This window comes from Cetorhinus maximus, chromosome 9, assembly GCF_964194155.1.
Source record: "Cetorhinus maximus chromosome 9, sCetMax3.hap1.1, whole genome shotgun sequence".
Classification (NCBI taxonomy): domain Eukaryota; kingdom Metazoa; phylum Chordata; class Chondrichthyes; order Lamniformes; family Cetorhinidae; genus Cetorhinus; species Cetorhinus maximus.
In genome coordinates this window covers 94,683,575-94,708,984 of record NC_135887.1, presented here as the reverse complement: position 1 = coordinate 94,708,984, position 25,410 = coordinate 94,683,575, and the positions used below count along the sequence as shown (strand labels likewise).

The 25,410-nt window shown below is 41.1% G+C and overlaps 1 protein-coding gene across 2 annotated transcripts in view; it reads right to left on the bottom strand.

The window, feature by feature from the left end:
* Window positions 1–25,410, bottom strand: part of ush1c (Usher syndrome 1C) — a 279,860-nt gene that overhangs the window by 150,337 nt on the left and 104,113 nt on the right. For both annotated transcript variants that reach the window (XM_078549127.1, XM_078549128.1), the window contains exons 10-13: window positions 23,361–23,420; window positions 16,765–16,821; window positions 9,361–9,503; window positions 6,801–6,866 (exon numbers count right to left, since the gene is read on the bottom strand). In XM_078549127.1, the coding sequence (XP_078405253.1) occupies window positions 6,801–6,866; window positions 9,361–9,503; window positions 16,765–16,821; window positions 23,361–23,420 (326 nt within the window). The remainder of the gene's footprint in view (window positions 1–6,800; window positions 6,867–9,360; window positions 9,504–16,764; window positions 16,822–23,360; window positions 23,421–25,410) is intronic.

Here is a 25,410-nt window from a genome sequence, read left to right as displayed (position 1 = left end):
AAATCTATCCAACTCAGCTTTGAATGAATTCAATGACCCAACCCCCCACTAATCTCTGGGGAAGAGAATTCCACAGACAAATGACCATCCGAGAGAAAAAAAAATCTCATCTCAGTCTTAAAAGGGAGATCTCTTATTCTTAAACTGTGTCCATAGTTCTAGTCTCTCCCACAAGAGGAAACATTCTCCTGGCACCCACCCATCAAGTCCCCTCAGGATCTCATATGTTTCAATAAGATTACCTCTCATTCTTCTAAACTTGGATGGGTCTAGGCACAACCTGTTTAACCTTCCTTCATAAGACAAGATATTCATCCCAGGAATGAGTCATGTGAATCTTCTGTGAGCTGCTTCTAATGCAATCGTATATTTTTCAAATAAGGAGAACAAAACTGTACATAGTACTCCAGATGTAGTCACACCAATGCCCTGTATATCTGCAATAAAACTTCCCTACTTTAATATTCCAATCCCCTTGCAATAATGCCAACATTCCATTTGCCTTCCTAATCACTTGCTGTACCTACATACTAACTTTTTGTGATTCATGTACCAGGATGCCCGGATCCTTCTGGACCACCGAGTTCTGAAATCTCTCACCATCTGAACAATATACTGCTTTTCTACTCATCCTGCCAAAGTGCACATTTGTTCACATTATACTCCATCTGCCAAATTTTTGACCACTTGCTTAACCTATCCATATCCCTTTGTAAACTTTTTAACCTCCTCTTGACAACTTAATTTCCTACCTATCCTGGTGTCATTGGCAATTTTAGCAACATACATTTGGTCCCTTCAGACAAGTCAATGACATAGATTGTAAACAGCTGAACCCCAGCACAGATCCCTGTGGCACTCCACTAGTTACAGCTTGCCAACCCAAAAAAGACCCATTTATCCCTGGTCTCTCCTTTTTTAAATTAGTTCATAGGATGTGGGCATCACTGGCTAGGCCCATCCCTAATTACCCTGGAGAAGGTGGTTGTGTACTGCCTTCTTGAATCACAGCAGTCCATGGAACACCCGCAGTGCTGTTAGGAAGGGAGTTCCAGGATTTTGACCCAGTGACAGTGAAGGAACAGCGATATGTTTCCAGGTCAGGATGGTGAGTGACTTGGAGGGGAACTTACAGGTGTTCCCTTGTATCAGCTGTCCTTGTCCTTCTAGATGGTAGTGGTCATGGGTTTTGAAGGTGCTATCTAAAAAACATTTTTGAGTTCCTACAGTGCATCATGTAGATGGTACACACTGCTGCTACTATGCGCCGGTGGTGGAAGAGGTAAATGTTTGTGGATGGGGTGCCAAACAAGTGGGCTGCTTTGTCCTGGATGGTAGCAAGCTTCTTGAGTGTTATTGGAGCTGCACTCATCCAAATCATCCAGAGAGTATTCTATCACACTCCTGATTTGTGCCTTGTAGATTGTAGACAGGCTTTGGGGAGTCAGGGGGTGAGCTACTCGCTGCAGTATTCCGAACCTTTGACCTGCTCTTGTAACCAAAGTATTTATATGGCTAATCCAGTTCAGTTTCTGGTCAATGGCAGCTCCCCAGGATGTTGATTGTGGGGGATTCAGTGATGATAATGCCATTGAACATCAAGCGGTGATGGTTGAATTCTCCCTTGTTAGAGATGATCGTTGCCTGACACTGTGTGGCGCGAATATTATTGTCACTTGTCTCCTCAAGCCTGGATGTTGTCCCAAGTCTTTCTGCATCTGGACATGGACTGCTTCAGTATCTGAGGAGCTGTGAATGGTGAACATTGTCATCAGCAAAAATCCCCACTTCTGACCTTATGACGGAGGGAAGGTCATTGATGAAGCAGCTGAAGATGGTTGGGCCTAGGACACTACCCTGAGGAACTCCTGCAGTGATGTCCTGGAGCTGAGATGACGGACCTCCAACAACCACAACCACCTTTCTTTGTGCTAGGTATGGCCCCATCCAGTGGAGAGTTTTGCCCCCAATTCCCATTGACTCCAGTTTTGCTAGGGCTCCTTGATACCACATTCGGTCAAAAACGGCCTTGATGTTAAGGGTAGTTGCTCTTACCTCATCTCTGGAGTTCAGCTCTCTTGGAGGGGAACTTTCACGTGATGGTGTTCCCATGCTTCTGCTGCCCTTGTCCTTCTAGGTAGTAAAGATCACAGGTCTTGAATGTGCTGTCAAAGTTGCCTTGGTTGAGTTGCTGCAGTGCATCTTGTCGATAGTACACACTGCTGTCACTGCGTGTCAGTGGTGGAAGGAATGGATGATGGAAGTGGTGGGGTGCCAATAAAGTGAGCTGTTTTGTCCTGGGTGGTGTCGAGTTTTTTGAGAGTTGTTGGAGCTGTACTCATTCAGGAGAGTATTCCATCACACCCTTGACTTGTGTCTTGTAGATGGTGGACAGGCTTTGGGGAGTCAGGAGGTGAGTTACTCTCTGCCGAATTCCCCGCCCCTGACCTGCTCTTGTAGTCACAGTTTTACATGGCTAGTCCAGTTCAGTTTCTGGTCAATAGTAACCCCCAGGATGTTGATAGTGGGGGATTCAGCGGTGGTAATGCCATCGAATGTCAAGGAGAGATGGTTAGGTTCTCTCTTGTTAGAGGTGGGCATTGCCTGGCACTTGTGTGGCGTGAATTTTACTTGCCAATTATCAGTACAAGCCAGAATATTGTCCAGGTCTTGCTGAATACGGACAAGAACTGCTTTAGTATCCGAGGAGTCGTGAATGGTGCTGAACATTGTGCAATCATCTACAAGTATCCCCATTTCTGCCCTAATGATGGAGGGAAAGTCATTATGAAACAGCTGAAGATGGTTGGGCCTAGGACACTACCCTGAGGAACTCCTGCAGCGATGTCCTTGGACTCAGATTATTGACCTCCACTAAACACAGTCATCTTCCTTTGTGCTAGGATTACTCCAACCAGAGGAGAGTTTTCCCCTTGATTCCCATCAACTTCAGTTTTACTAGGGTTCCTTGATGCCACACACATCAAATGCTGCCTTTCTCACTTCAGCTCTCGAGTTCAGCTCTTTTGTTTATGCTTGGACCAAGGCTGTAATGGGGTCAGGAGTTGAGTGGGCCTGACAGAACCCAAACTGAATGTCAGTGAGCAGGATATTTCCTGTAAGCTAACCAGCCCTTTATCCATGCTAATATGTTACCCCCTAAATTATAAGCTCTTATTTTGTGGGGTAGCTTTTGATTTGGCACTTTATCAAATGCCTTTTGGAAATCCAAGTACACCACATCTAAAAATTCCCTCTTATCCACCTTGTTTGTTACCTTCCCAAAGAAGGCTAATAAATTTGTTAAACATGATTTCCCTTCCACGATACCATATTGACTCCTCCTGATCCCATTCTGATTTTCTAAGTATCCTGCTATAACCTTCTTAATAATTGATTCTAGCAATTACCCTATGACAAATGTTAGGCTAACTGGTTTATAGTTACCTGTTTCTGTCTCCCTTTCTTAAATAAATGAGTTACATTTGCTATTTTCCAATCCACTGAATCTAAGGAATTTTGGAAGATTATAATCAATACCTCTGAAGGCACTTATTTTAAGACCCTAGGATGCAGGCCATCAGGTCCTGGGGAACTTGTCAGCCTTTAGGTTTAAAATTTTTCCCAGTACATTTTTGCCAGTGATGGTAATTGCTTTAAGTTCCTCCCTCCATTTCACCTTTTGATTTTCAAGTATCTTCTACAGTGAAGACAGACACAAAATATCTGTTCAACGTTTCCATCATTCCCTTATTTTCCATTATCACTTTCCAGGCTCAATCTGTAGTTACTTGTCTTCTGTACATGTGAGTTTCCCTCCTCCATCATTATGGGTGGGGATGTTTGAGGACCCTTCTCCTTCAGTTAGTTGTTTACTTGTAACCATATTTCATGACTAGATGTGGCAAGACTGCAGAGCTTTGACAGAACTGTTTGGTGTGGGATTGCTTAGCTCAATCTCATGTTCTTCTGCTGTTTAGCATGGATGTAGTCCTGTGTTGTAGCTTCACCAAGTTGACATCTCATTTTTAGGTATGCCTGGTGTTGCTCCTGGCAAGCTCTCCTGCACTGGGCACTCCTCATTGAACCAGAGTTGAAGCCTTGCCTTGATGGTAATGGCAGAGTGAGGGAAATGCCACGCCATGAGGTTACAAACTGTAGCTAAATATAATTTTGTTGCTGCCGAAGGCCTGCTGCACCTCTTGGATGCCCAATTTTGATCTGCTAGGTCTGTCTCATTTATCATGATGTCAGTGCCATACAACATGATGGATGGGATCCTTAGTGTGAAGACAGGGCTTCATCCCCACAAGGTCTATGCGGTGGTCACTTCTGCCAAATTAATTTCTGGTGTTTCCTGGTGTATTTCAATTATTTATTTTTCAAGTCTTTGTTGACTTTATTTCTTAATTCTTTCTTCTCCTTTACTTACCCTGTACACTGTTTCACCTGATTCCACAGGAGGTGAAATTCAACCTCATTTTGTCCCTTTTGTGGTGACAAATTTCAGGTCACAATCTCTCAGATCCAGTGTCCCCTGGAAGCATGTCGGCCACCAAATAGGAAGCCAATGACTACAAAGTGTGTAGGGCGCCTGCCTTAAACATGTCGGAGGCCTTGTATGTGCAAATCAGGGCTTTAATGCCAACTGTAGGACAACAAGCAAAAACCGGTAATCAAAGGGGCAGCTTTTTTGACAAGTGTGATTTGCCCTGGTGTCCAGGTCAGTGGTCTAACCAACAATCCTTAAATGACATTTACAATAATGGGAATCAGGGCCAGGGAGAGAAATCATGAACTCTGGCGCTTCTTCTGTTTGTGCGCCCCCTTACCCACAAACTCTCGTTGCCACAAGGCGCTCTCACAGAAACAATATATGACCTTAATTTACAATAAGTATATTGTGAAGATTGCATCACTGATTTTTGTCTCAAATGCAATTTTTTTGTCATAAATGGAAATATTTTTGCATGTTGATTCAAACGTAACCTCTGCAATATTTGCAGCAAGGTTTTCCTCTAAATGATCCAAGGCAATTTATATCAAGTTTGCTAAAGATCATCTGTGTCCCATTGTGGTCTCCTGCATACAAACATATAAACACCCTGATAGGATTGATCACCTGGAGGGATTCCATAACTGAAGCCCTAACCGTTCCCAATGCTCAATTACTAGCTTCCCACCCTCCTCCCACTTGATGGCAGACTTTCCCGACCTCCTCCTGCTTGACAGCAGTCCTTCCCAACCTGCTCCCACTCGACAGTGGCCCTTCCCAACCTCCTCCTGCTTAACAAACCACATCCCTTCCCAAGTGCTCACTTGCAGCAAGGGGTTGGGAGAGAAGCATCAAGCGGGAAGGAGCCAGAAGGGCCACTGTTAAGCAGGAGGTCAGGAAGCTTGGGCATTGAAAGGAAGCAGGTCAGGAAGCTTTGCCATTGAGCAAGAAGTTTGGCTGTGGACTGTGGATTTGCAGACACTTGACATGTCGTACCAGGGATAGAGGAGCTGGAACATTATGTCAGGAAAATGTGAGGCAGGACATGGGGGCAAGGCCATTAATTTAATGCAGAGGAGGAATTTTATTCTGTTTACCTTGCACTCCAGATCTGAAGGATGTGCCCACTGTATCATCTGCCACTAACACCCAACAAACAGAACTCCCCCCTCATGAAGCAAGCAAGGAAGGAGGGACTGGGGAGTCTGACGCATTCTACTTGGCCAATGATTTTTGTTGTTCTAGCAGTATCCAAAGCAGCCAATCTGGTGCATAGGCCATTCCAATTGACAGGCTACTCAGCCAATGATTGCTTTGTTCTGGCAGCGCATGGAAAATTATTTGTTTGGGCCTGGACCCACCTCAGGCATGGGCACTGGAGTTTTGCACCTTGTGCACCCCCACCCCATCTCCCGAGCCCTTGTGGGAATGCATCGCACTCTTCATCTGAATTCCTTTCCATTGATCTAGATGGATGTATATGAATCAGCCAGTTTTACACTGCTGTCAAAGTCAAAGGTTAACCTTATGTGATCTGCATTTTTGGGTAAAAATTCAAATTCAGATTACCATTTTGTATCCATTGTTATAAACCATATGCTGATTGTGATTATTTGACAGTGATCAGCGCAGAATTAATGAAGCAAGGAAAGTGCCTTTCCTGCCAGTAAAATTTAATCTATTCAGCTCATGCTACTAGGTCAAAATATGCAAATAAATAAAATGATCTCTAGTCCAAAGACTTCATCTGCTCAAGATTGGGGGGCAGGGGAGTAATTTATGTAAACAAAATGCAGTTAAAAGCTATTTTTCTGCTTCGGTGGCTTGGAAATTCTAATCAATGCAGTCTGGTGTGACCTGAGCAAGTACATAGCAGTATTTTTATGTAATGGCTATCTTCTTGATATGTCGTTTAATTTTCACTCAGAAGCTCAATATGTCAATAATAATTCACAGATATTTTTCTTAGCTTCTTAAACGTGTATGTACCAATTTTTGTAAATTAATGTGACCCCCAAGAGCAAAGGCTGGTAACTCCAGAATATTAGCACTTTTTGAAAAGAAAAACATTATGTATTAAACAAAGGACAAGATCCCATAATACTGTTTTTGATTGTGTTAGCTAAGAAAAGAATATTGGGCAGTACATTAAAGAAGTCCCTGCTCTTCTTTAAATAGTACCATGGAATCTTTTATATGAGCCAAGGCTTTGCCCAGGAAGGTCACAAATTAAAACATCATCAAAACAATTTTACTGCAAATCATTACCAGGGGAAAGGGACCAGTACTTAAACAAAATGCTTACTGTTCAATTTCCTTGCGATATCTCTCTTGTTCTTCAGTGGTTTTCTGTGAAATCTCTAACTTCCTTCTAAAAATATCAAACATTGTTTTAGAAATACAACACTATTTTCTTTTAGATTCAAATGCAAGATTTTAAAAAATGTTGCATTCATGTCTCAGCTTCCCAATTAATTTAATCAGACTTTCCCAGTGTATTTATTTTCATGATACAAACTCTAAATCTTTCCTCCTTTTTCCCTTTACTTTTTTCTCCTCTTACCTTCTCAGGGGTATACAATTTGAAAGATACTATGAACTGCCTGTCACAAGAGCTACCGAGGATATGATACTCCATTCGATTTTCTTTTCAACACAACAGGAATGAATGGCATCGACCTTTATCTCTACAGTGATGCAGTTGAGATTAATTGCTCTGCAGTTTAGAGGAAAATTAATCTTGAATCCTTGTGCAATGGCACTGACTGTTGGAGCAATAGCAAGCAATACCAGTGTGACAATAAATATTATGGTAAATCATTTGAAAGTCCTATGCATTCAGCAGGGCAAGGGTTGCAGCATGCTACCTATCTAATGACATTCTTTAAAACACAGGCACTGAGGCAATGTTGCTGTGTGTTTAAGTGAACAGCAGAAAGTTTCTAAGTATTGAACAGGGTAAAGATTATAGCTGGATAGGTTAGAACACTCTAATTCACATACAAATTTAGTGATTTGGCTAAAATGTAATCTTTTAATAAATGATGGCTCCAACATTGGCTAATCCCTTGCTGCTGTGAAATGGGTTTTGCAAATAAGATTTCAATCCACAATCAGGCTACAGTGAAGCTGTCTCTAGAGGGACCATTATAATTTAAATGAAACGAAGGCCAGGCAAACAGGCTTGGTTCTTAATATAAGCTGTAAATTGTGTAATATTGTTTGCAGAATCTAGTAAGTGTAAAACAGAATAAGAGCAATAAAATGAAACCCATTAACGGTTTGACTAACTGCATTAATATGAAGTCAGGAATGTGACACCAGCACTTAATTCTACACAGACTTACTCTCAAAAGACATCACTTTAATTTTATCACATAAGCAGATGGTGATTCTAAAAGTATAAATAGACGTGACCTTTTAAAGGTGAGAAGCCACACCAAATGACCCATCTGTCTAATTTGCTAAGGAATTCAGAATTATAATAATACTAATAATTCAAAAGCTATATGATATGCTCCATATAATGAAGTAACTAAATTACATACAGCATTCTTTAATGGATTTAACTTACTGCAGACATCTACCAGGTCCTGTGTGTACAATCAAAGAAAAACAAATATGTCCTAATTTTGATCATTAAGAATTTTACGTTTTGTTCTGCAGTATTAGTAGACGGCACAATTTTCAGTTGAGGTTATCATCGGTTATCATTGGTACATAAGGAAATAATATTCGAAAGGTTTCATGAATTAGTGATTGTTGCATCCCTGAATACAGGTTTACTCATGCAGCATTAGAAGGCCTTAATTGCAACTTAATCCAAGCTGGAGTTTGGTTTAACCCAGTTTGCTTGATGGTTTGGCCTCATGCTAAACATGATGATGAATTGATTGAAATGGTTAAAATATTTTTTTTAATCCTTTGAATGGATTCAATGGAAGTGTTATGATTCAGTGGTAGCACTCACACATCTGAGTCTGCAGGATGTGGGATCAACTTCCAACCTAGAGATTATAGCACAAAATCTAAGTTAACACCTCAGTGCTGCACTGACTGAGCTGCACTGGAATTTTGGAGGTGCTGTCCAATGTTAAACTGAGATGCCGTTTGCCCTCTCAGATGAATGTAAAAGATACCATGACACTATTTTGCAAAAGAATAAATTTCTCCTTGTACTCTGGCCAATATTTATCCCTTAACTAACACCGCTATAACAGAATATCTGGTCATTATCATGGTACTCTCCTAAGCATCCTGTTGTGCACAAATTGGCTGCTACATTTCCTACAATAATGAATACTATTCACAAGTGCTTAATTGGCTGTAAAGTAATTTAGGGCACCCTGAGGTTGTGGAGGTAGTTTTGAATTTTTAAAAATTCTTTATTTATTTTCTTCTAATAGTAAAAATAAACGAAGCTATAGTTCAGTCATTGAAAAACTTTTCTTGCAAAATAATAGTGGTGGATTTGAGTTTACTGATAGCTCCATTAATAAAGAATAGAGTTACCTATTTGAACAGCAAAAATTGGTGTACTGAACTGTTTGCAGGTAAAAAGAACTAGAGGGAATCAGGAACTTTAAATAATCTGTCTTGGCTCAGTTGAGAGCAGGCAAGGAAGCTACAATTTCTCAACTGAACTGAAACTGAACTGCTTGTATGAAAGAGCTCAAGGGAAAGGTGATCCATTTTAAGATTAATGTTGCCATTTTCTTATCTGGCCATTTTCATTAGTTCTCTCAGCAAAGAAATACAACTGGAAGATGATGCCTGACTGAGGCCAGGTTGAAAAGGGCATTGCATAAATTTTGTTTCATTGCACTGTAGAAAGTAAAACAGTAACTTGAAAAGTGACAACTCACAGCCTCTCTTTCTCTTGTTGCTCTTTCACAATCTTGTTGGTTTCCATCGCTATCTTTTTCTGATGCATCAATTCCTGGCGCTCTTGTTCACGTCGGTAATGTTCATTCATTCGTTCTTCTTCTGTCTGGAATAGCTCTTTGCCCTGGATTGAAAAGTACAACATGAAGAATAAGCTACTGACAATAATGCATTCACTACCTGATTGGGTCAGAAGGGCTTTCATTTTTATATGTTGCCCATCTGTTCATTTCTTGGGCTATTGAGAAGTTTTCATGATTTTTTTATCATTATCTTCAATGTTAAAGGAGTACAGGTATATCTCATTATGTTTTAATTCATCAAGCCTGACTTTCCATCATGGTAAAAAATATTTGCTAAACCTGACAAAGATCTGAGATTGTGGGATTAGTTTCACTCATAGTGCTCGTCTTTGGAACAATAACCTTATTGATACAAACTTGACCTCAGGAGAAGTACGTTTACTTTATAACTATTTTCAGTCTTCTCCTCACAGATACATTGTGAAAGGGCATCACATGATTTGGGAACCTCAGCTGATGCATAATAAAGAGCATTAAATGGTGACAAGTAGGCCCAATTCCAATATCCTGGTCAACAAACCCATGGCATACTCTAGCCCTAAGGTCAAATGGAACTGCAACATGAAATTTTATTGAATCACCAAATTAAATAAAGTAGAATAAATAATGAACTAAAATGAGTTGAATTATATTATAGATATAAATTAGAAAAAAAAGATGAAATGGAAATTCTAGAAATGCAAAGCAAGTCAATCAGTACTGAAAATGTGAGTTAAGATTGGTCTGCATGTTTTCTTATGAATGAGGGGTTGTGATTAGTGACCTGCCATATCCATTGGTGTGGAGGTAGCACACAAATTTGGTGCTGCTATCTCATTTACCTGACTGAAGCATTGGGCTGTATGTCTCCCTTTCTGCTGGCTGCTTCAACACTCAGCAGTGGCTGCAGCAGCTGGTGCTAATAGCTACAGCATTCTATTCTCAAAGGCAATCTGTCCTTCTCACGAGAAGCTGTGCTGAATTACAGGAGGCTGCTGAATATTGATTGCTGCAATTGTAAACAAGAAAAATGGAACAGCAGGACAGAAAAAGGGCACAAATGTGGCACTGGAGGCCTTACTGACGAAGGTGGAAAGGAGGAATGACTGGTTCCATGTAATGGAAGGGCTGAGTGGTGAGGGCAGGAGGTTCTGAAGGATCACCCTCAGGGGGGATTGGAAGAGCAGGTCAGTTTCTGGCATGTGGCCTTGAGGTCCTGGAAGCTGTGACATAAGAAAACTAAAGACATATTCCTGGTGTTCAAGGTCAGTGAATGCATCTTCACATGACATATCCTTCGCTCCGGTTTCATCAGCCTCTCATGCTGCTAAATACACTGCAGCCTCTTCGCTCACCCATCAGCAGTGCCTAGCGCTAAGGACCTAACATCAAGATACCCCTCACCCACCTAATGCTTTCAACCACACACCTCCTTCTTGCTGTCTTCAAACACCTCTAGTTATTTGACCATGTCAGGCACATCTCTCAAACACTGCACAATCACTGACATTATTCCCTCCATGTTACCAGATAATGTGGCAAATAACAGAGGGGAGCAGAGCAGAACTGGCAGGCAAACAAGGACCCCTGCATTTCCAGAGCTACAGAGGAGACAGCACATCATGGGCTAGCTGCCCACAGCCTGTGGCATCAGGCATTGCTGAGTATGTTGACGGTATGTTACTTATGCCCCTTCTCTCAACTTCCAGCTCATCCTCAACCTATTAGTTGATATGATGATTAAGTTGCTGATGATGTCACCATGGCCTTTTTACTTCCACCCCAGTCCCCCCAACCTCCCCTTTCTGATTTTCTGATTTCAGACCCCCAAGAACTGCTACCTACCTGACCAGAGTAACACTAGGAAAAGGAGATAGAGCAACAACCCAGCACTGATGAAGAGCCCCCATCACTTGATTTGACACTGGCAGACACCAGCTCAGATATTGGCAGTGCCAGCCAATGCACCAAGCATATCCATGTGCATGTCAACCAGCATTCTCAGTATGCTGCCCCATTGAGGTCCTCATCTGAGTCACCTGCAGCAGAACTTGTCTGTGACCTTGCCATCTGGGAAGCTGGCAAATTAACCATCCTTTAACCCTGGCCTGGTTGCAGCCCTCCAAAAACATTCTTAGAGTATTTCTAATGTCACTGCAATGCAAGATTGTTCAAAATTACTTTATCTTCAATTTGGGTGCCTGGCCTTTTAAGTAACACTAGTGCTGGGCTCCTCTTGCAACTGAGCGCTTGATCTTTGGTGAGTGACAAGTGAATTTACCCAAAGGACTTGCACGGTTTAAACTTGGTGTCATGTCAGCCCATTGAACATCACGATAGCACCATTTCAGATGCTTCCGGTATATATAGTGGATCGTCCACAAATGACCTTCTCAATATATTTTTTAATTCGTTCATGGGATGTGGGCATCACTAGGCCAGCATTTATTGCCCATCCCTAATTACCCTTGTTCAGAGGGCATTTTCTAAGAGCCAACAACATTGCTGTGGGTCTGGAGTCACATGCAGGCCAGACCAGGTGAGGACAGAAGATTCCCCTCCCCAAAGGATATTAGTGAACCAGATGGATTTTTATGGCAATCGGCAATGGTTTCATGGCCATCAACAAGACTTTCAAATCTAGATTTTTTATTGAACTCCAATTTCACAATCTGCCGTGGTGGGATTCAAAACCGGATCCCCAGAGCATTACCCTGGGTCTCTAGGATATCAGTCCAGTGACAATACCACTATGCCACCACCTTCCCAATGGGAGCGCCATGCAGCGCATCATAAGCAGTTAGCAGCACAGTGTGCACCCCAGGTGGGCATTCGGCTTCCATACAAAAGATCTGATTTTCATGCTTGATGACCTCCTGCCTTGCCTTATATAGAAGGGAGCGCTGAGAAATTAGGCTGTGCTTCTAATTATCAGGTAATTAATACACAAAGAGACACAGTCCTTCCCAAATATATTAGTTCAGAAATTATAGTCATACAGTACAGAAGGTGCCGTGAATCAATGTGGGAGGAGTGCAAGTGTGGAGATGGATTGCTGAGAAGGACAGCCTCAGCTCTTGGCATCAGCATCATGGCTCCTAATATTGTTTAAAGGCTCCTTAAACCCTACCCCTTACCATCATTGCCCACATCTTCCAACCACCCCCATGCCCCCCCAGATCACCAATGCCATCTCTATGCCCTTATGTATCCTCCATGACTCATCAGATTTCCCTATGCCACTCCATGCCAACTCTATGCCCCCCATGTATCTTCATAGCTACTCACCCGGTATGTATTATGTCCTCAGATTCCATACATCATCAATGGAAAATATTTTACATTCCCTGGGAAAAATAAATATCTCACCATCTAATAACAGCCTCTATCAAATTCAATACCATGGAGACTGAGGCAAAAATGCATCCTGGCATGTGAAAAAAACCGTATAATGCTATTAGCTTTTGTCATCAACCCAGAAAACACATCAATGGCACAATCTGTTATTACAACCTCTTCAAACTTTCATTCATTCTCAGGTGAATGGAGCACCTACTATGCTGAAACCCATTAGCACTTGAAACCTAGCCAAGCATTCATAACCACAGTTTTCCAAACAATGGAGCACTCTCCAAGAAGGAAAGAATAGAAGGTGTTCCCTTCAATTTCAAAACAGAGTGCCTGTCACTCAATGGATGGAAGAGGTGGTTAGATTTCTTTTCAAGTGTAGACTCCAGACCCTCCCCCACCCCCCACCCCCTCCCCCCCCGCCCAAGTGTCAAAGTAGTTTTTTTTTAAAAAATCAGCCAGAGCCATTTAAATCACAGTTCAAAAGATGACATCAAAGGCTGACAGGATATTTTATAACATTTTCAACCCTTTAAAAATCTCAGAGAAAAATGGCACGGGGTTGGGAATGCGGAGGAAAATAGGATTTCCTCCAAAAAAAACCGTAGCCATTCCAAACACGTCTCCATACTTAGACAAAAATTTGGTCCCCAAAATTTGTTTATCTCAGCCTTAAATATACTCAATGATGGAGCTTCCACAATTATCTGGGGCAGACAATTCCAAAGCTTCACAGCCTTCTGAATGAAGATATTTTTCCTCATCTCAATCCTAAATGATCCTCATCCTGAGATTGTGCTCCACTGTTCAAGATTTCCCAGCCAGGGGAAACAATCTCTCAACGTCTACCCTGTCAATCCCCTTCAGAATCTTATATATTTCATGAGATCACCTCTCACTCTTCTAAACTCCAGATACCGGTCGACCCAATTTACTCAGCCTCCCATCATAAGACAACGCTCTCATCCCAAGAAACAATTCAGTGAACCTTTGCTGTACCACCTCTAAGTATATCCTTATATGGCAGGGTAGGAGTCCCATTGGGGGATCAGTACCATTTACCCAGAAGTTAGAAGTGGCTTTAATTCTTCTCTAACGTTTTCTGGGTAACTATTACTGTAAGACACTTGGACCCCTCTGAAGCTTGCGATTTAACTCACAGTATCAGACGGTACCCATTGCAGGGCAATTACTCAATAGAAGTTTGAACTTCCTGGGCAATTGCCGTGAAACTTTTACGTGGGGACTTCCAGGGAAGGTGGGGGTAGGTGGCAGCATATCTTTGGCGTACCCCCAACCTCCTCCATACAACACTCCAGGGAATGAAATTATGGGCCCATGATGTCTGTGCCTCAAGGACAGGTTATATAGAAAAAGAGTCAGACTGCAAATGGTGTGGCAAGTACAGTAGTGCTATCAATTTAAAAAAAATACAATTGGTACAACAGATGTCCTAGTATTTAAGCAATAAACAATATTTTGCTGCTTGTTAACAGAATGATAAATCTTTTTCTCTTACATGATAAAATTATTACAAGATAATTGATACAATTTAACTCCTGACGGAACAAATTAATGTCTAATAGTGCAACGAATTTTTCAGAGTTCGTAATGCTAGACCATGAAGCATGATATATCAAGTGAGGAGCAACTAACTGTCAAGGTACCAGTGTCACCATCAAGTTCAACTTTCCGTTAAATGGAGCCCTGGAGTCACATCCACATGTGACATACATCACTGCCACATCACAATTTGATTAGAGGTCACTAAGAGGTTTATTTGATTGCCTTCTAGACTCTACCGTTCATTTTTTTTATTCTTTCAAGCTTAAAACACCAATAATTTGTGATTTATGACATGAGAAATTGCGCCACCTGAGGGCTGATCATGTACTCACCACCAAGTTCCCTTCCCACTGCTATTAATCCATCAGATTACATTTCTGATATCCACTGGTCACTTGTGCATTCTCTTTTTCATTTCACCAATTAAGCAATTTCTGGCTCTTTCTTCAGTTTAAAAATTAATTCATATCAATGGTCATGCCTGTGTCCATTCCTACTGCTCCCTTCCCATCTTAAATCGTGAATTCTTGATATATTTATTTCCCATAACATTTCAATATTTTAGTAGATGTTATTAGATTATCATTTTAATATTTTACTTATTAAGATTGAATCAATCATAATTTTGATATTTTACTCTGTCCAATTACAATTCACTATTAAGTATATTTTACTGAATAAAAAGACCCATCATTTTTTTAATTTATTAGTTAATAGTTATTATAATATCACATTAAATTATTTATGTCTTCTAAAGCATTGGGTAGGGATTTATTTTCAGGTTTGCGATTACAAGACAATGGTAGTGTCATGGGAAAGTTTCTGCATGTCAGCAGTTTACAATACACAAAGCAGCAGACAACAGCAGCAACAACATCTCCAGGAGATAGTGGTGACAGACTGTATCCTCCAACTCATGCTGGGTAACTCCATGGGAGACCAAACAGTAATATGTTAATAATCTGTGCGCAATTCCTCTTAACATATTCCACTGGTAGAAAGGTGCATTTACAGTGTGAACAGTTTACATATGCAGTTTCCATTACAAATGTGGATATAGGAATTTATAAAGGCCATGTAAAAAAATCAAAGTGACATCAATGATTTTAAAAGGGAGGCTAAAATGCAGCTGCATATCCTAGTTTAATTATCCCGTTAACTAACCTTGCCTGGCCTGAAGACTGCCCTTAGTTTTGGCTCCCTATTTGTAATTCCATAGGAGATTGACTAGTTTACGTCACTTTTTTTTAAATGAGCACCCAGTTGAAGAACCATAATGTAAGATATCACCAAAATGAGTACAAGGAAAAATCACAAAGTTGCCTAGGCTACTTATTAGCGTTTGAAAATATCTAGAAATTAGATATCATGGAATTTTTTTTATTTCAATGAGGAATTATTTGACGTAATTCCAAACAGAAGGCATCTCAAATGATCAACAATGAACTATCTGACTGATTTTAATCAGTAGCATTCAAACACTGCTGAGTAGTATGGAAGTTTTTTAAAAAAATTATCAAGAGATGTTAGCAACACTGGTAAGGCCACATCTATTTTACATCTCTAGTTTTATAAAGAAGATGTCAGTGCCCTTTTCCTTCAATCACTATGTCTTTGTATGATGCTGTTCCCACAATTTAAGGAAATGGAACTGCTCATTGGTTAAGAGGGTTTTTAAAGAGGGGTACTCAATCCTCTGACTTTGAAAACATAGCCTTGGACCTCATCAACTTTTTGTTCATGGAATTTTAAAAAATCCCTTTCATCTCCCTCAATATTACTAAGGATATAGCAGACTGGGAAAAGAATCATAAAATGGCAAATTAAGAATTAGAATTTTTGAGGACTGGGGGAATGTACAGTGCCTTTCTGGCCCACTTTAACTATTAAACCTGCTTTTCAGACATTTCCTCAAAAACAAAGGGTGGGAGGTAGGTGAGGAGGTAGTGGTTAGTGATGAATAACTGGCCTTTTCCTGATTTTGTATCTTCGTATGTCCATACTTTTAAAACTTGAGGAGATTGATTCCTGATGCAGTTTGAACATAAAGACCGAATTTTAGGTGATGCACATTTTTTTAATATTAATTCTTTATTTTGTTCTGCCCATTTTTCCCTACAGAAAAAAATATGGCATTCAACTTTGAGAACAACAATCTATATTTTTTGACAGAGTTGCAGCACTTCATTTCCTACTACCCTCAAATAACCCCTTAAAACCACCTCGGAAGAAGAGTCATACTAAATCGAAACGTTAACTCTGTTTCTCTCTCCACAGATGCTGCCAGGCCTGCTGAGCTTTTCCAGCATTCCCTGTTTTTATTTCAGGTTTCCAGCATTCTCAGTATTTTGCTTTTATTTTAAAACCACTTGTTTTCTTGTTGTTGTTCTCAACATGGTTAATACTTACTGCGCCAGTGAGTACAACGATCGTCAGGCTCCTGCTGCTTTTCAGCACCTGGACAGCCTGTTGCAAAAAAAAAGCAAAGATTTACAAATCATTTCAAAGCAAACCTACTTCAATTTTTTGTCACAAGGCGAAAGGACTGACAGCCCATCCTGGAAAAGGCAGGTAAAATCAGCTAGTGATTTGTGTGCCCAAATGATCCTGCCATCTTTTTATTCTATCCAACTTTTCTGAGCAGGATTCAAGGACCACCTGAATTTAGTGGTCTTTCATTAAATATGCAGATCAGGGTCTGATGACATCTTTGGGCTCCAACTGCAACTTTAACTGTGGCCTGAGGGATTAAGTCTTCGTAGGAAAGTAGCCATCCTGTCAGGTGATGACAACAGAAAGATCATTCAGAATCAGAAGAGAAAATTTCAGCTAAGTCTTTTTACTTGTTCTGTGGGACCAGGAGCAAAAGGAATGCTCCTCCAGCCTCCACAAAGAAGTTAAAGGCTCTTTTGGCCTGCAAGTCCTCTTCCGCGATACCCTTCTGAATCCCCATTCCCTGCATCTTAACAATGTTGCAAGCAAGCCTTCCTTTGGTATCAGCTGGCAGTCTCCTGTCAGCTGAAACTCCCCTCTCACTCACTTTTTTTTTTGTAAAAATATACTTTATTCATAAATTATCTTCAATCACATTCAAAACCATTTCAAAAACAACATTACAAGGGTACAATCCAGGTTAAACTTTTACAAAATGTATCACCAGGTGCATCAGTACAAACAATATTACATTCATTTACAGCCTTTCATTTTAATCTGTACAGCCCGAGGGGCTCTAAACAGTTCCCAGTCTCTCGGTGCGCTGTGGTAGAAAGGTCTTAGACAGCGACCCTTCCCCATTGCGCCTTTGCGGCAGCTGCCCCAAGCTTTAGTGCGTCCCTCAGCACGTAATCCTGGACTTTGGATTGTGCCAGTCCGCAACAATCGGTCGGGGACAACTCTTTGTGCTGGAAGACCAACAAGTTTCGGGCAGACCAAAGCGCCTCTTTCACCGAGTTGATGATCCTCCAGCTGCAGTTGATGTTTGTCTCGGTGTGTGTCCCTGGGAACAGCCCGTAGAGCACAGAGTCCTGTGTCACAGAACTGCTCGGGATGAACCTCGACAGCAACCACTGCATCTCTCTCCAGACTTTCTTTGCAAAGGCACAGTCCACAAGGAGGTGAACAACGGTCTCTTCCCCACCGCAGCCACCTCGAGGGCAACGTGCAGAGGGGGTGAGCTTCCTGGCGTGTAGGAAGGATCTGACGGGGAGGGCCTTTCTCACCACCAGCCAAGCTACGTCTTGGTGCTTGTTGGAAAGTTCTGGCGATGAGGCATTCTGCCAAATGACTTTGACAGTCTGCTCGGGGAACCATCCCACAGGGTCCACCCTCTCCTTATCCCTCAGGGCCTCTAGGACGTTACGTGCTGACCACTGCCTGATGGACTTGTGGTCAAAGGTGTTTTTCTGCATAAATTTTTCCACCAGGGACAGGTGGTACGGCACGGTCCAACTACTTGGAGCGTTCCGCGGCAGCGTGGCCAGACCCATCCTTCGCAACACCGGGGACAGGTAGAACCTCAGCACGTAGTGACACTTGGTGTTTGCGTACTGAGGGTCTACGCACCGCTTGATGCAGCCACACACAAAGGTGGCCATCAGTATGAGGGCGATGTTGGGCACGTTTTTTCCCCCCTTATCTAGAGGCTTGTACATCGCGTCCCTGCGGACACGATCCATTTTCGACCTCCAGATAAAGCGGAAGATGGCTCGAGTGATCGCCGTCGCGCAGGAGTCTGGAATGGGCCAGACCTGCGCCACGTACAGCAACAGCGAGAGTACCTCACACCTGATGACCAGGTTCTTACCCGCAATGGAGAGGGAGCGTCACTCCCAACCCTCTCACTCACTGGCCAGCTTCCCACCCCTTTTGGTTGGGGGGTTGGGGGAGGGAGGTCTTGGGAATGTAGAGGAGGCATGAGAGCCAGCCCATATTCTGTTCAGGTTGTTTTTGGGGAGGAGATTTGCCACTCCCCTTGACCCCCACTTACCTACCTGAATCCCTCTCCAAGTTAAAATCAGGGCTAAAATGTTTGGTATTGCAAAATGTTATCAAAAAACTAATTCTCATGGGATCTTTTGAATATTTACATTATTTCTAATTAAGCACAACTTATGCACAAAAATAAAAACTCAGCTGCTCTTTATGATTCTTAGGAGGTGGTGATGGCAAGTGAATCTGAAACTGCAGATTTCGATTGTGAGAACAAATCAGAATGAGCAGTTCTGTAATATGTTGGTGGCTCCATATTGCTCTCAAACAGATGTAGATGAGTAGGTGAATCAACTCATCTCAGCCAATCAGTTTAAGAGTCAGACACTCACTGTAACAAGGCAACCAACTGTTGCTGAAATGGTTTAGAAATTCATTGCACCTGTTGATCGGTTTTTGTGTAAAGAAAAACTTTCTAATATTAATCATAAATTTGCCATAGACTAATTTGGACTAATGTTCCCTTGTCCTAATACCATGGTTTACTTTGCATGGTATTTCAGGTCTACTGTTTCAAAACATCTACTGTCTCTATAAGATGGTCATTTTCAAACAGTGCGTGTGAAACCTACTGCAAATACTAAAACACTGCTGAGAATGTCCTGCAAATGCTGGTGCATTCTTGGGGATTTCCTTTCCTAACTTCCAATGGCAGGGTTTGGTACCCAAAATAAACAGTGCTACCACTGAAGAAAAAGTATTTTTCTTTTACTATGCAGCAACAGAATAACGCCCACAGCTACAGAAAAATTCAGAACTATAATGACGGTCAGGCAGTCAGATCCACTTCAGCTGGAATCCCTGCTTCTAAAGATGAAAAGCACAAATATCTACGCTCTTTCTTCAAGCCTTAGGACCCACAGGTGTGAGGCATTAATTTCACAGGGCTTTCCTGCATTGTCTTCAGGGCCCAAGCGTGTTCTATGTTTCAATCCTCAAAATTAAACCATTATTTTATAGACAATAAAATATGAATTGTATCCATAAAGGAAAAGCAGAACGTTTGTCTGAAACCAGCTTCTTAACAATTACTACTACCGATGTTCAGTGTTTTCCTAATATACTGAAATTTAATTTTTCCTTGATGAGATAGATTCCAGTAACTTCCCCACAACTGATGATAAATTAATAGGTCTGTAGTCTCCTCAATTCTCCCTCATGCATTTCTTACATGATGGAGTAACATTTGTAACTTTCCAGATCAAAGTTAAACTTCCCAAATCTAGAGAGTGTTAAGCTCCAACGGCTGTCTGGCAATAAAGACCGAGACCAAGACTAACTCCTTCAGATAGAGTTTTATTTCTGGTGCATAAAACTCCCTACAGAGAGAACTTGTCTCACCTTGTGATGAAGGCACAATAATTTTCATAATGTTTTTCTGGTTTAGTGTAGAGTAAGTTTATGTGGAGGTTGTGTTGACCTGTCTGTGTGTGAGATTTAGAACCATAGAAAAGTTACAGCACAGAAGGAGGCCATTCAGCTCATCTTGTCCATGCCAGCCCGAGGACACCCGGGTGCCCTTTCTAATCCCACCTTCCTGCACCCAGCCCATAGCCCTGCAGCTTACAGCATTTAAGGTGCAGATCCAGGTACTTTTTAAAGAGTTTAGAGTTTCTGCCTCTACCACCAACTTGAGCAGTGAATTCCAGACACCCACTACTCCCTGCGTAAAAAAAGTTCTTCCTCATGTCCCCCCTACACCTTCTGCCACTTATCTTGAATCTATGTCCCCTGGTTCTAGAATTCTCCACCAAGGGAAACAATTTTATCCTGTCCACTCTATCTATTCCCCTCATAATTTTGTACACCTCAATCAAGTCACCTCTCAGCCTTCTTTGTTCTAAGGAAAATAACCCCAACCTATCCAATCTCTCCTCGTAGCTATACTTTTCTAACCCTGGCAACATTCTTGTAAACCTCCTCTGCACTCTCTCCACAGCTATTACGTCCTTCCTGTAATGTGGTGACCAGAACTGCACACAATACTCCCGTTGTGCCCTCACCAGTGTTTTATACAATTCCAACATTATATCCTTACTTTTATATTCTATACCTCTGCCAATGAAGGAGAGCATTCCATATGCCTTCTTTACAACCTTGTCTACTTGAACTGCTGCCTTCAGGGACCTGTGTACTTGTATGTCAAGATCTCTCACTTCATCTACCCCTCTTAGTATATTCCCATTTATTGTGTAATCCCTGTAACTGTTTGACCTCCCTAAATGTATGACCTCACACTTCTCTATGTTAAAATCCATCAGCCACTTTATCGCCCACTCCACCAACCCATCTACATCATTTTGGAGATTATGGCTATCCTCTACACTATCCACTACTCGGCCAATCTTTGTGTCATCTGCAAATTTCCCAATCATGCCCCCCACATTCACGTCCAAATCGTTAATATATAACACAAACAGCAAGGGTCCCAACACTGAGCCCTGTGGAACACCACTTGAGACAACTTTCCATTCGCAAGGGCATCCATTGACCATTACCATTTGTTTCCTGTTACAAAGCCAACCTTTTATCCAGTTTGCCACATTACCCTGCCCATGGGCTTTTACTTTCCTGACCAATCTGCCATGGAGGACCTTGTCAAATGCCTTGCTAAAATCCATGTACACAACATCCACAGCACTACCTTCATCAACCCTTCTTGTCACTTCCTCAAAGAATTCAATTAAATTTGTGAGGCAAGACCTTCCTTTAACAAATCCATGCTGACCATCCCTGACTAGTCCATGCCTTTCCACATGACAGTTAATCCTATCTCTCAGAATTGATTCTACTAATTTGCTCATCCCTGATGTAAGACTAACTGGCCTATAAGTTTTTGGCATTTCCTTTGATCCCTTTTTAAACAATGGAACTACGTTTGCATTTCTCCAGTCCTCCAGTACCTCCCCTGTATTGAATGAAGATTGGAAAATCATCCTCAGAGCATCTGCTATTTCCTCCCTGACTTCCTTCAGCAGCCTCAGAAGCAATCCATCTGGCCCTGGTGACTTATCAACTTTCAAGGATTTCAACCCTTCGAGTACTTCCTCTCTCTTTATGACTATCAGCCACTTTGGCCAATGTCTCGCAGTGTACCTCCTGGACTACTATATCTACATCCTCCCTTTCCTTCTTGTAGCCAAGCAGACTGCAGGTTGAAGTTATCAAAAGAAGTAAGGTGTAGAAGTGTCTTTAACATGTTAAGGAGTAAAGATGATTGGGATCTTAGTATGCAAGGTGGAAAGGGAATTTGTATTTGTAGATAGAAGCGGGGATTTGGTTTTCAAAGGGATCTCAGTCTGTTTACAAATAGCCAGACAAGCAAGTTAAGGAATGTGTTTATTTTTCTCAAGGGTTATTGACAATATTTGGTGGCAACATGAAAATATTTATATTATGAGAAAGGTAAAGCTCTAAAGGCATATGCGAACGATAGAATTTACACATTAAAAGGAAGAGACATGTATAAAGGAGGGAGGCATTGTAAGATCTCATAGAAGTGTGAGAAGCCTCCAGTATTTGTGCATTAAGCCTACTGTCTATAGAAACCGAAGCTGGGAAAAGCCATTTTGAATTCTGTTATTGTGTTAACTTTCTGGATCTGTTTGAAATCTTTTTTTTTAAACTGTTGCCTTAACGGGGGTGTAACTGAAGCCAGATTAATTTGGGGTTTTAGGAGTTATTATAGTAGTAATTTGTAGACCTTTGTGCGCGCTTGAAATATTTTCTTTTGTTAATAAATGTTTAATTTAGTTTTTAAAAAAATCTCTGAAGTCTTGGTGGACTTATTGCTTCTGAATTCAGGACATACATCTTGAAATAAATACAAATTGCAAAGCCATTGTGCTAGCATGATCAAGTTTCCCTTGTGGATTTGATCTGCCTGGCACACATCATCTGCCACGTCATAACACACCTGTTTTCCCGTCTATACATCCAAATGGGTTATTATGTTGTAACTGATAATTAGCAATTGAACTCCTTGTGAGTTAATTATTTCCTTCCCCAACAGAGAGCTTTGGAAAATGGTGACTAATGTATCTGCAGTTTCATTGCAAATTTATGTTAACATCCTGGATGGAGACTATCTTAAACATCATTATTTCTTCAATTAAAATTTTTTAAAACTTATGTTAAATCCAGTAAGATCCTCTTCTTGACTTATTAAGCTTCTTCTGTTTTGGTTGCATTATATACTCTTCCTTTACTTTGAAAACGGATACAAAGGGGAATATAATTTTAACCTAGCTCCATGTGTGGGAAGCACATGTGATCAGGTGAAATGCCAGCTTTTATACCCTGCCCAAATGGCTTTACATTGATTTAATGGAGAGTACAACTGGACAGGATATAAAACCAGTCTTGCACCCAAACCCTTCAGTTTCATGATCGTAGGTTGGGTTAAAATTGTCCCCTTTTCAAATTAATTTAACAAGTGTGCCATGCTGTCCTTATTGGCAATAGAGTTAAAATAAAATTAAGTTTCTTTTCAAGGAAAGGCTGAAACATATTTTTACCTCTCTATGATCCACATTTGTAAAATCTACTCCATCTACTTCGATAATTTGATCTCCAATCTGCATTTAAAACAGAGAAACATGATATATAAGTGTTGCTTGACAATCTATGTTCAAACATTGTAAAATGTCATTATTTACTTCATTGAGTTTTGTCCAAACAATGCTACACATTCAGTGCCTCCATATTAATCATCAGCCACAACATAATGACACAGGAGACTCGTAAGTTACAAATGCATTAATAGTTCTCAAATGTCTTACACAAATTTGAAATGTGGCAAGGTATGAAGAGGATTACAGGTAATGAAGAACAGATTACTAGGTTATTACACATTGTTCTGTCTCCTAAATCACTCAAACTGCAAGAGATATATTTCAGTATTTCGTGGAATATTAAAGTGCAGAAAAAAAAGATTTGGCTCAGCTTGTCTGCATAAACCTCCTAGTCTGATCCCTTTCTTTCGCGCAGCTGCCATACATTTCAATATTCCTCTCCACAAGCTCCTATTTAGCTTCCATTGGCTCTACTTCAGCAATGGTTTGTGGCAGAGAATTTGACATTCAAACCACCCCCATGATAGTTAATTAAAGCAAACAAATTTTAATTTCAAAACAAACTGGGGATTAAATTCAATAGTTCCTGGGGGTCCTAGTATAAATCTGCACCTGCAGGATGCAGGCAACATGCCAACTACTACTAATCACAACTCATATCCTGCCTTCCTATGTTTCACCTCAGCCTCATACATTTAGTTCTGCTCTGAGCCTCAAGCTCCCACCTGCATTCAGTCCACAAACATATCGTCATTTTAATTCTCCAACTTGCTTCTACTCTGACCTTTCTGTCATTGGCTTGCTGCAGTTTTCCAATGAAACTCAATTCAAGGTTGGGGAACAGGACCCCATCATTGAAATGGGCATTTTACATTGACAACAATGAGTTCAGAATCATAGAGTCATTGAATTCTTAACAGTGCAGAAGGAGGCCATTTGGCCCATCCTGTCTGCACTGGCTCTCTGAATGAGCATTTCACTTAGTGCCGTTCTCCTGCTTTCTCCCCATAACCCTGCAGATTGTTTATTTCTAAATAATCATCTAATTTTCTCTTGAATGCCTTGATTGAACCTGCCTCTACCACACACTCTGGCAGTACATTCCATTCCATAACCATTCACTATGTGAAAATGTTTTCTCTCATATTGCTTTTGCTTCTTTCACCGATCACCTTAAATCTTAGATCTGGTTCTCAATCCTTCTGCCAATGGAACAGTTTCTCCCTATCTATCCAGTCCAGGTCCCTCAGGATTTTGAATACTTCTATCAAATCTCCTCTCAGCCTTTTTTTCTTATTGGAAAAGGGTCGCAACTTCTCCAATCTACTTTCATAACTGAAGTTTCTCATCCCTGGAATCATTCGTGCAAACCTCTTCTGCACTTTCTCCAATTCCTTTACATCCATTCTAAAATGTGATGCCCAGAACTGTACGCAGTACTCCAGCTGAGGTTTAACAAGTGTCTTATACAAGCTCAACATAACCTCGTTGTTCCTGTGCCCCTATTAATGCCCCTATTAATAAAGCCTAGGATACTGTATGCTTTATTAATTGTTCTCTCACCTGTCCTGCCATCTTGAATGACTTATGCACATATAGAATCCAGGTCCCTCTGCTCCTGCACACCCTTTGAAGTTGTAGCATTTATTTTGCACCGTCTCCTCATGTTCTTCCTACCAAAATGTATCACCTCACATTTCTCTGCATTTACTTACATCTGCCATCTCTCCGCCAATTCCACCAACCTGTCTACGTCCTTTTGAAGTTCTACACTATCCTCCTTATAGTTTACAAAGCATTTAGGTTTTGTATCATCTGAAAATTTTGAAATTGTTCCCTGTACACCAAGGTCTAGATCATTAATATTTATCAGGAAAAGCAAGGGTCCCTATAATGACGCCTGGGGGACCCCACTACAAACCTTCCCTTAGCCTGAAAAACACCCATTAACCATTACTTTCTGTTTCCTGTTACTCATCAACTCTCTCTGTCA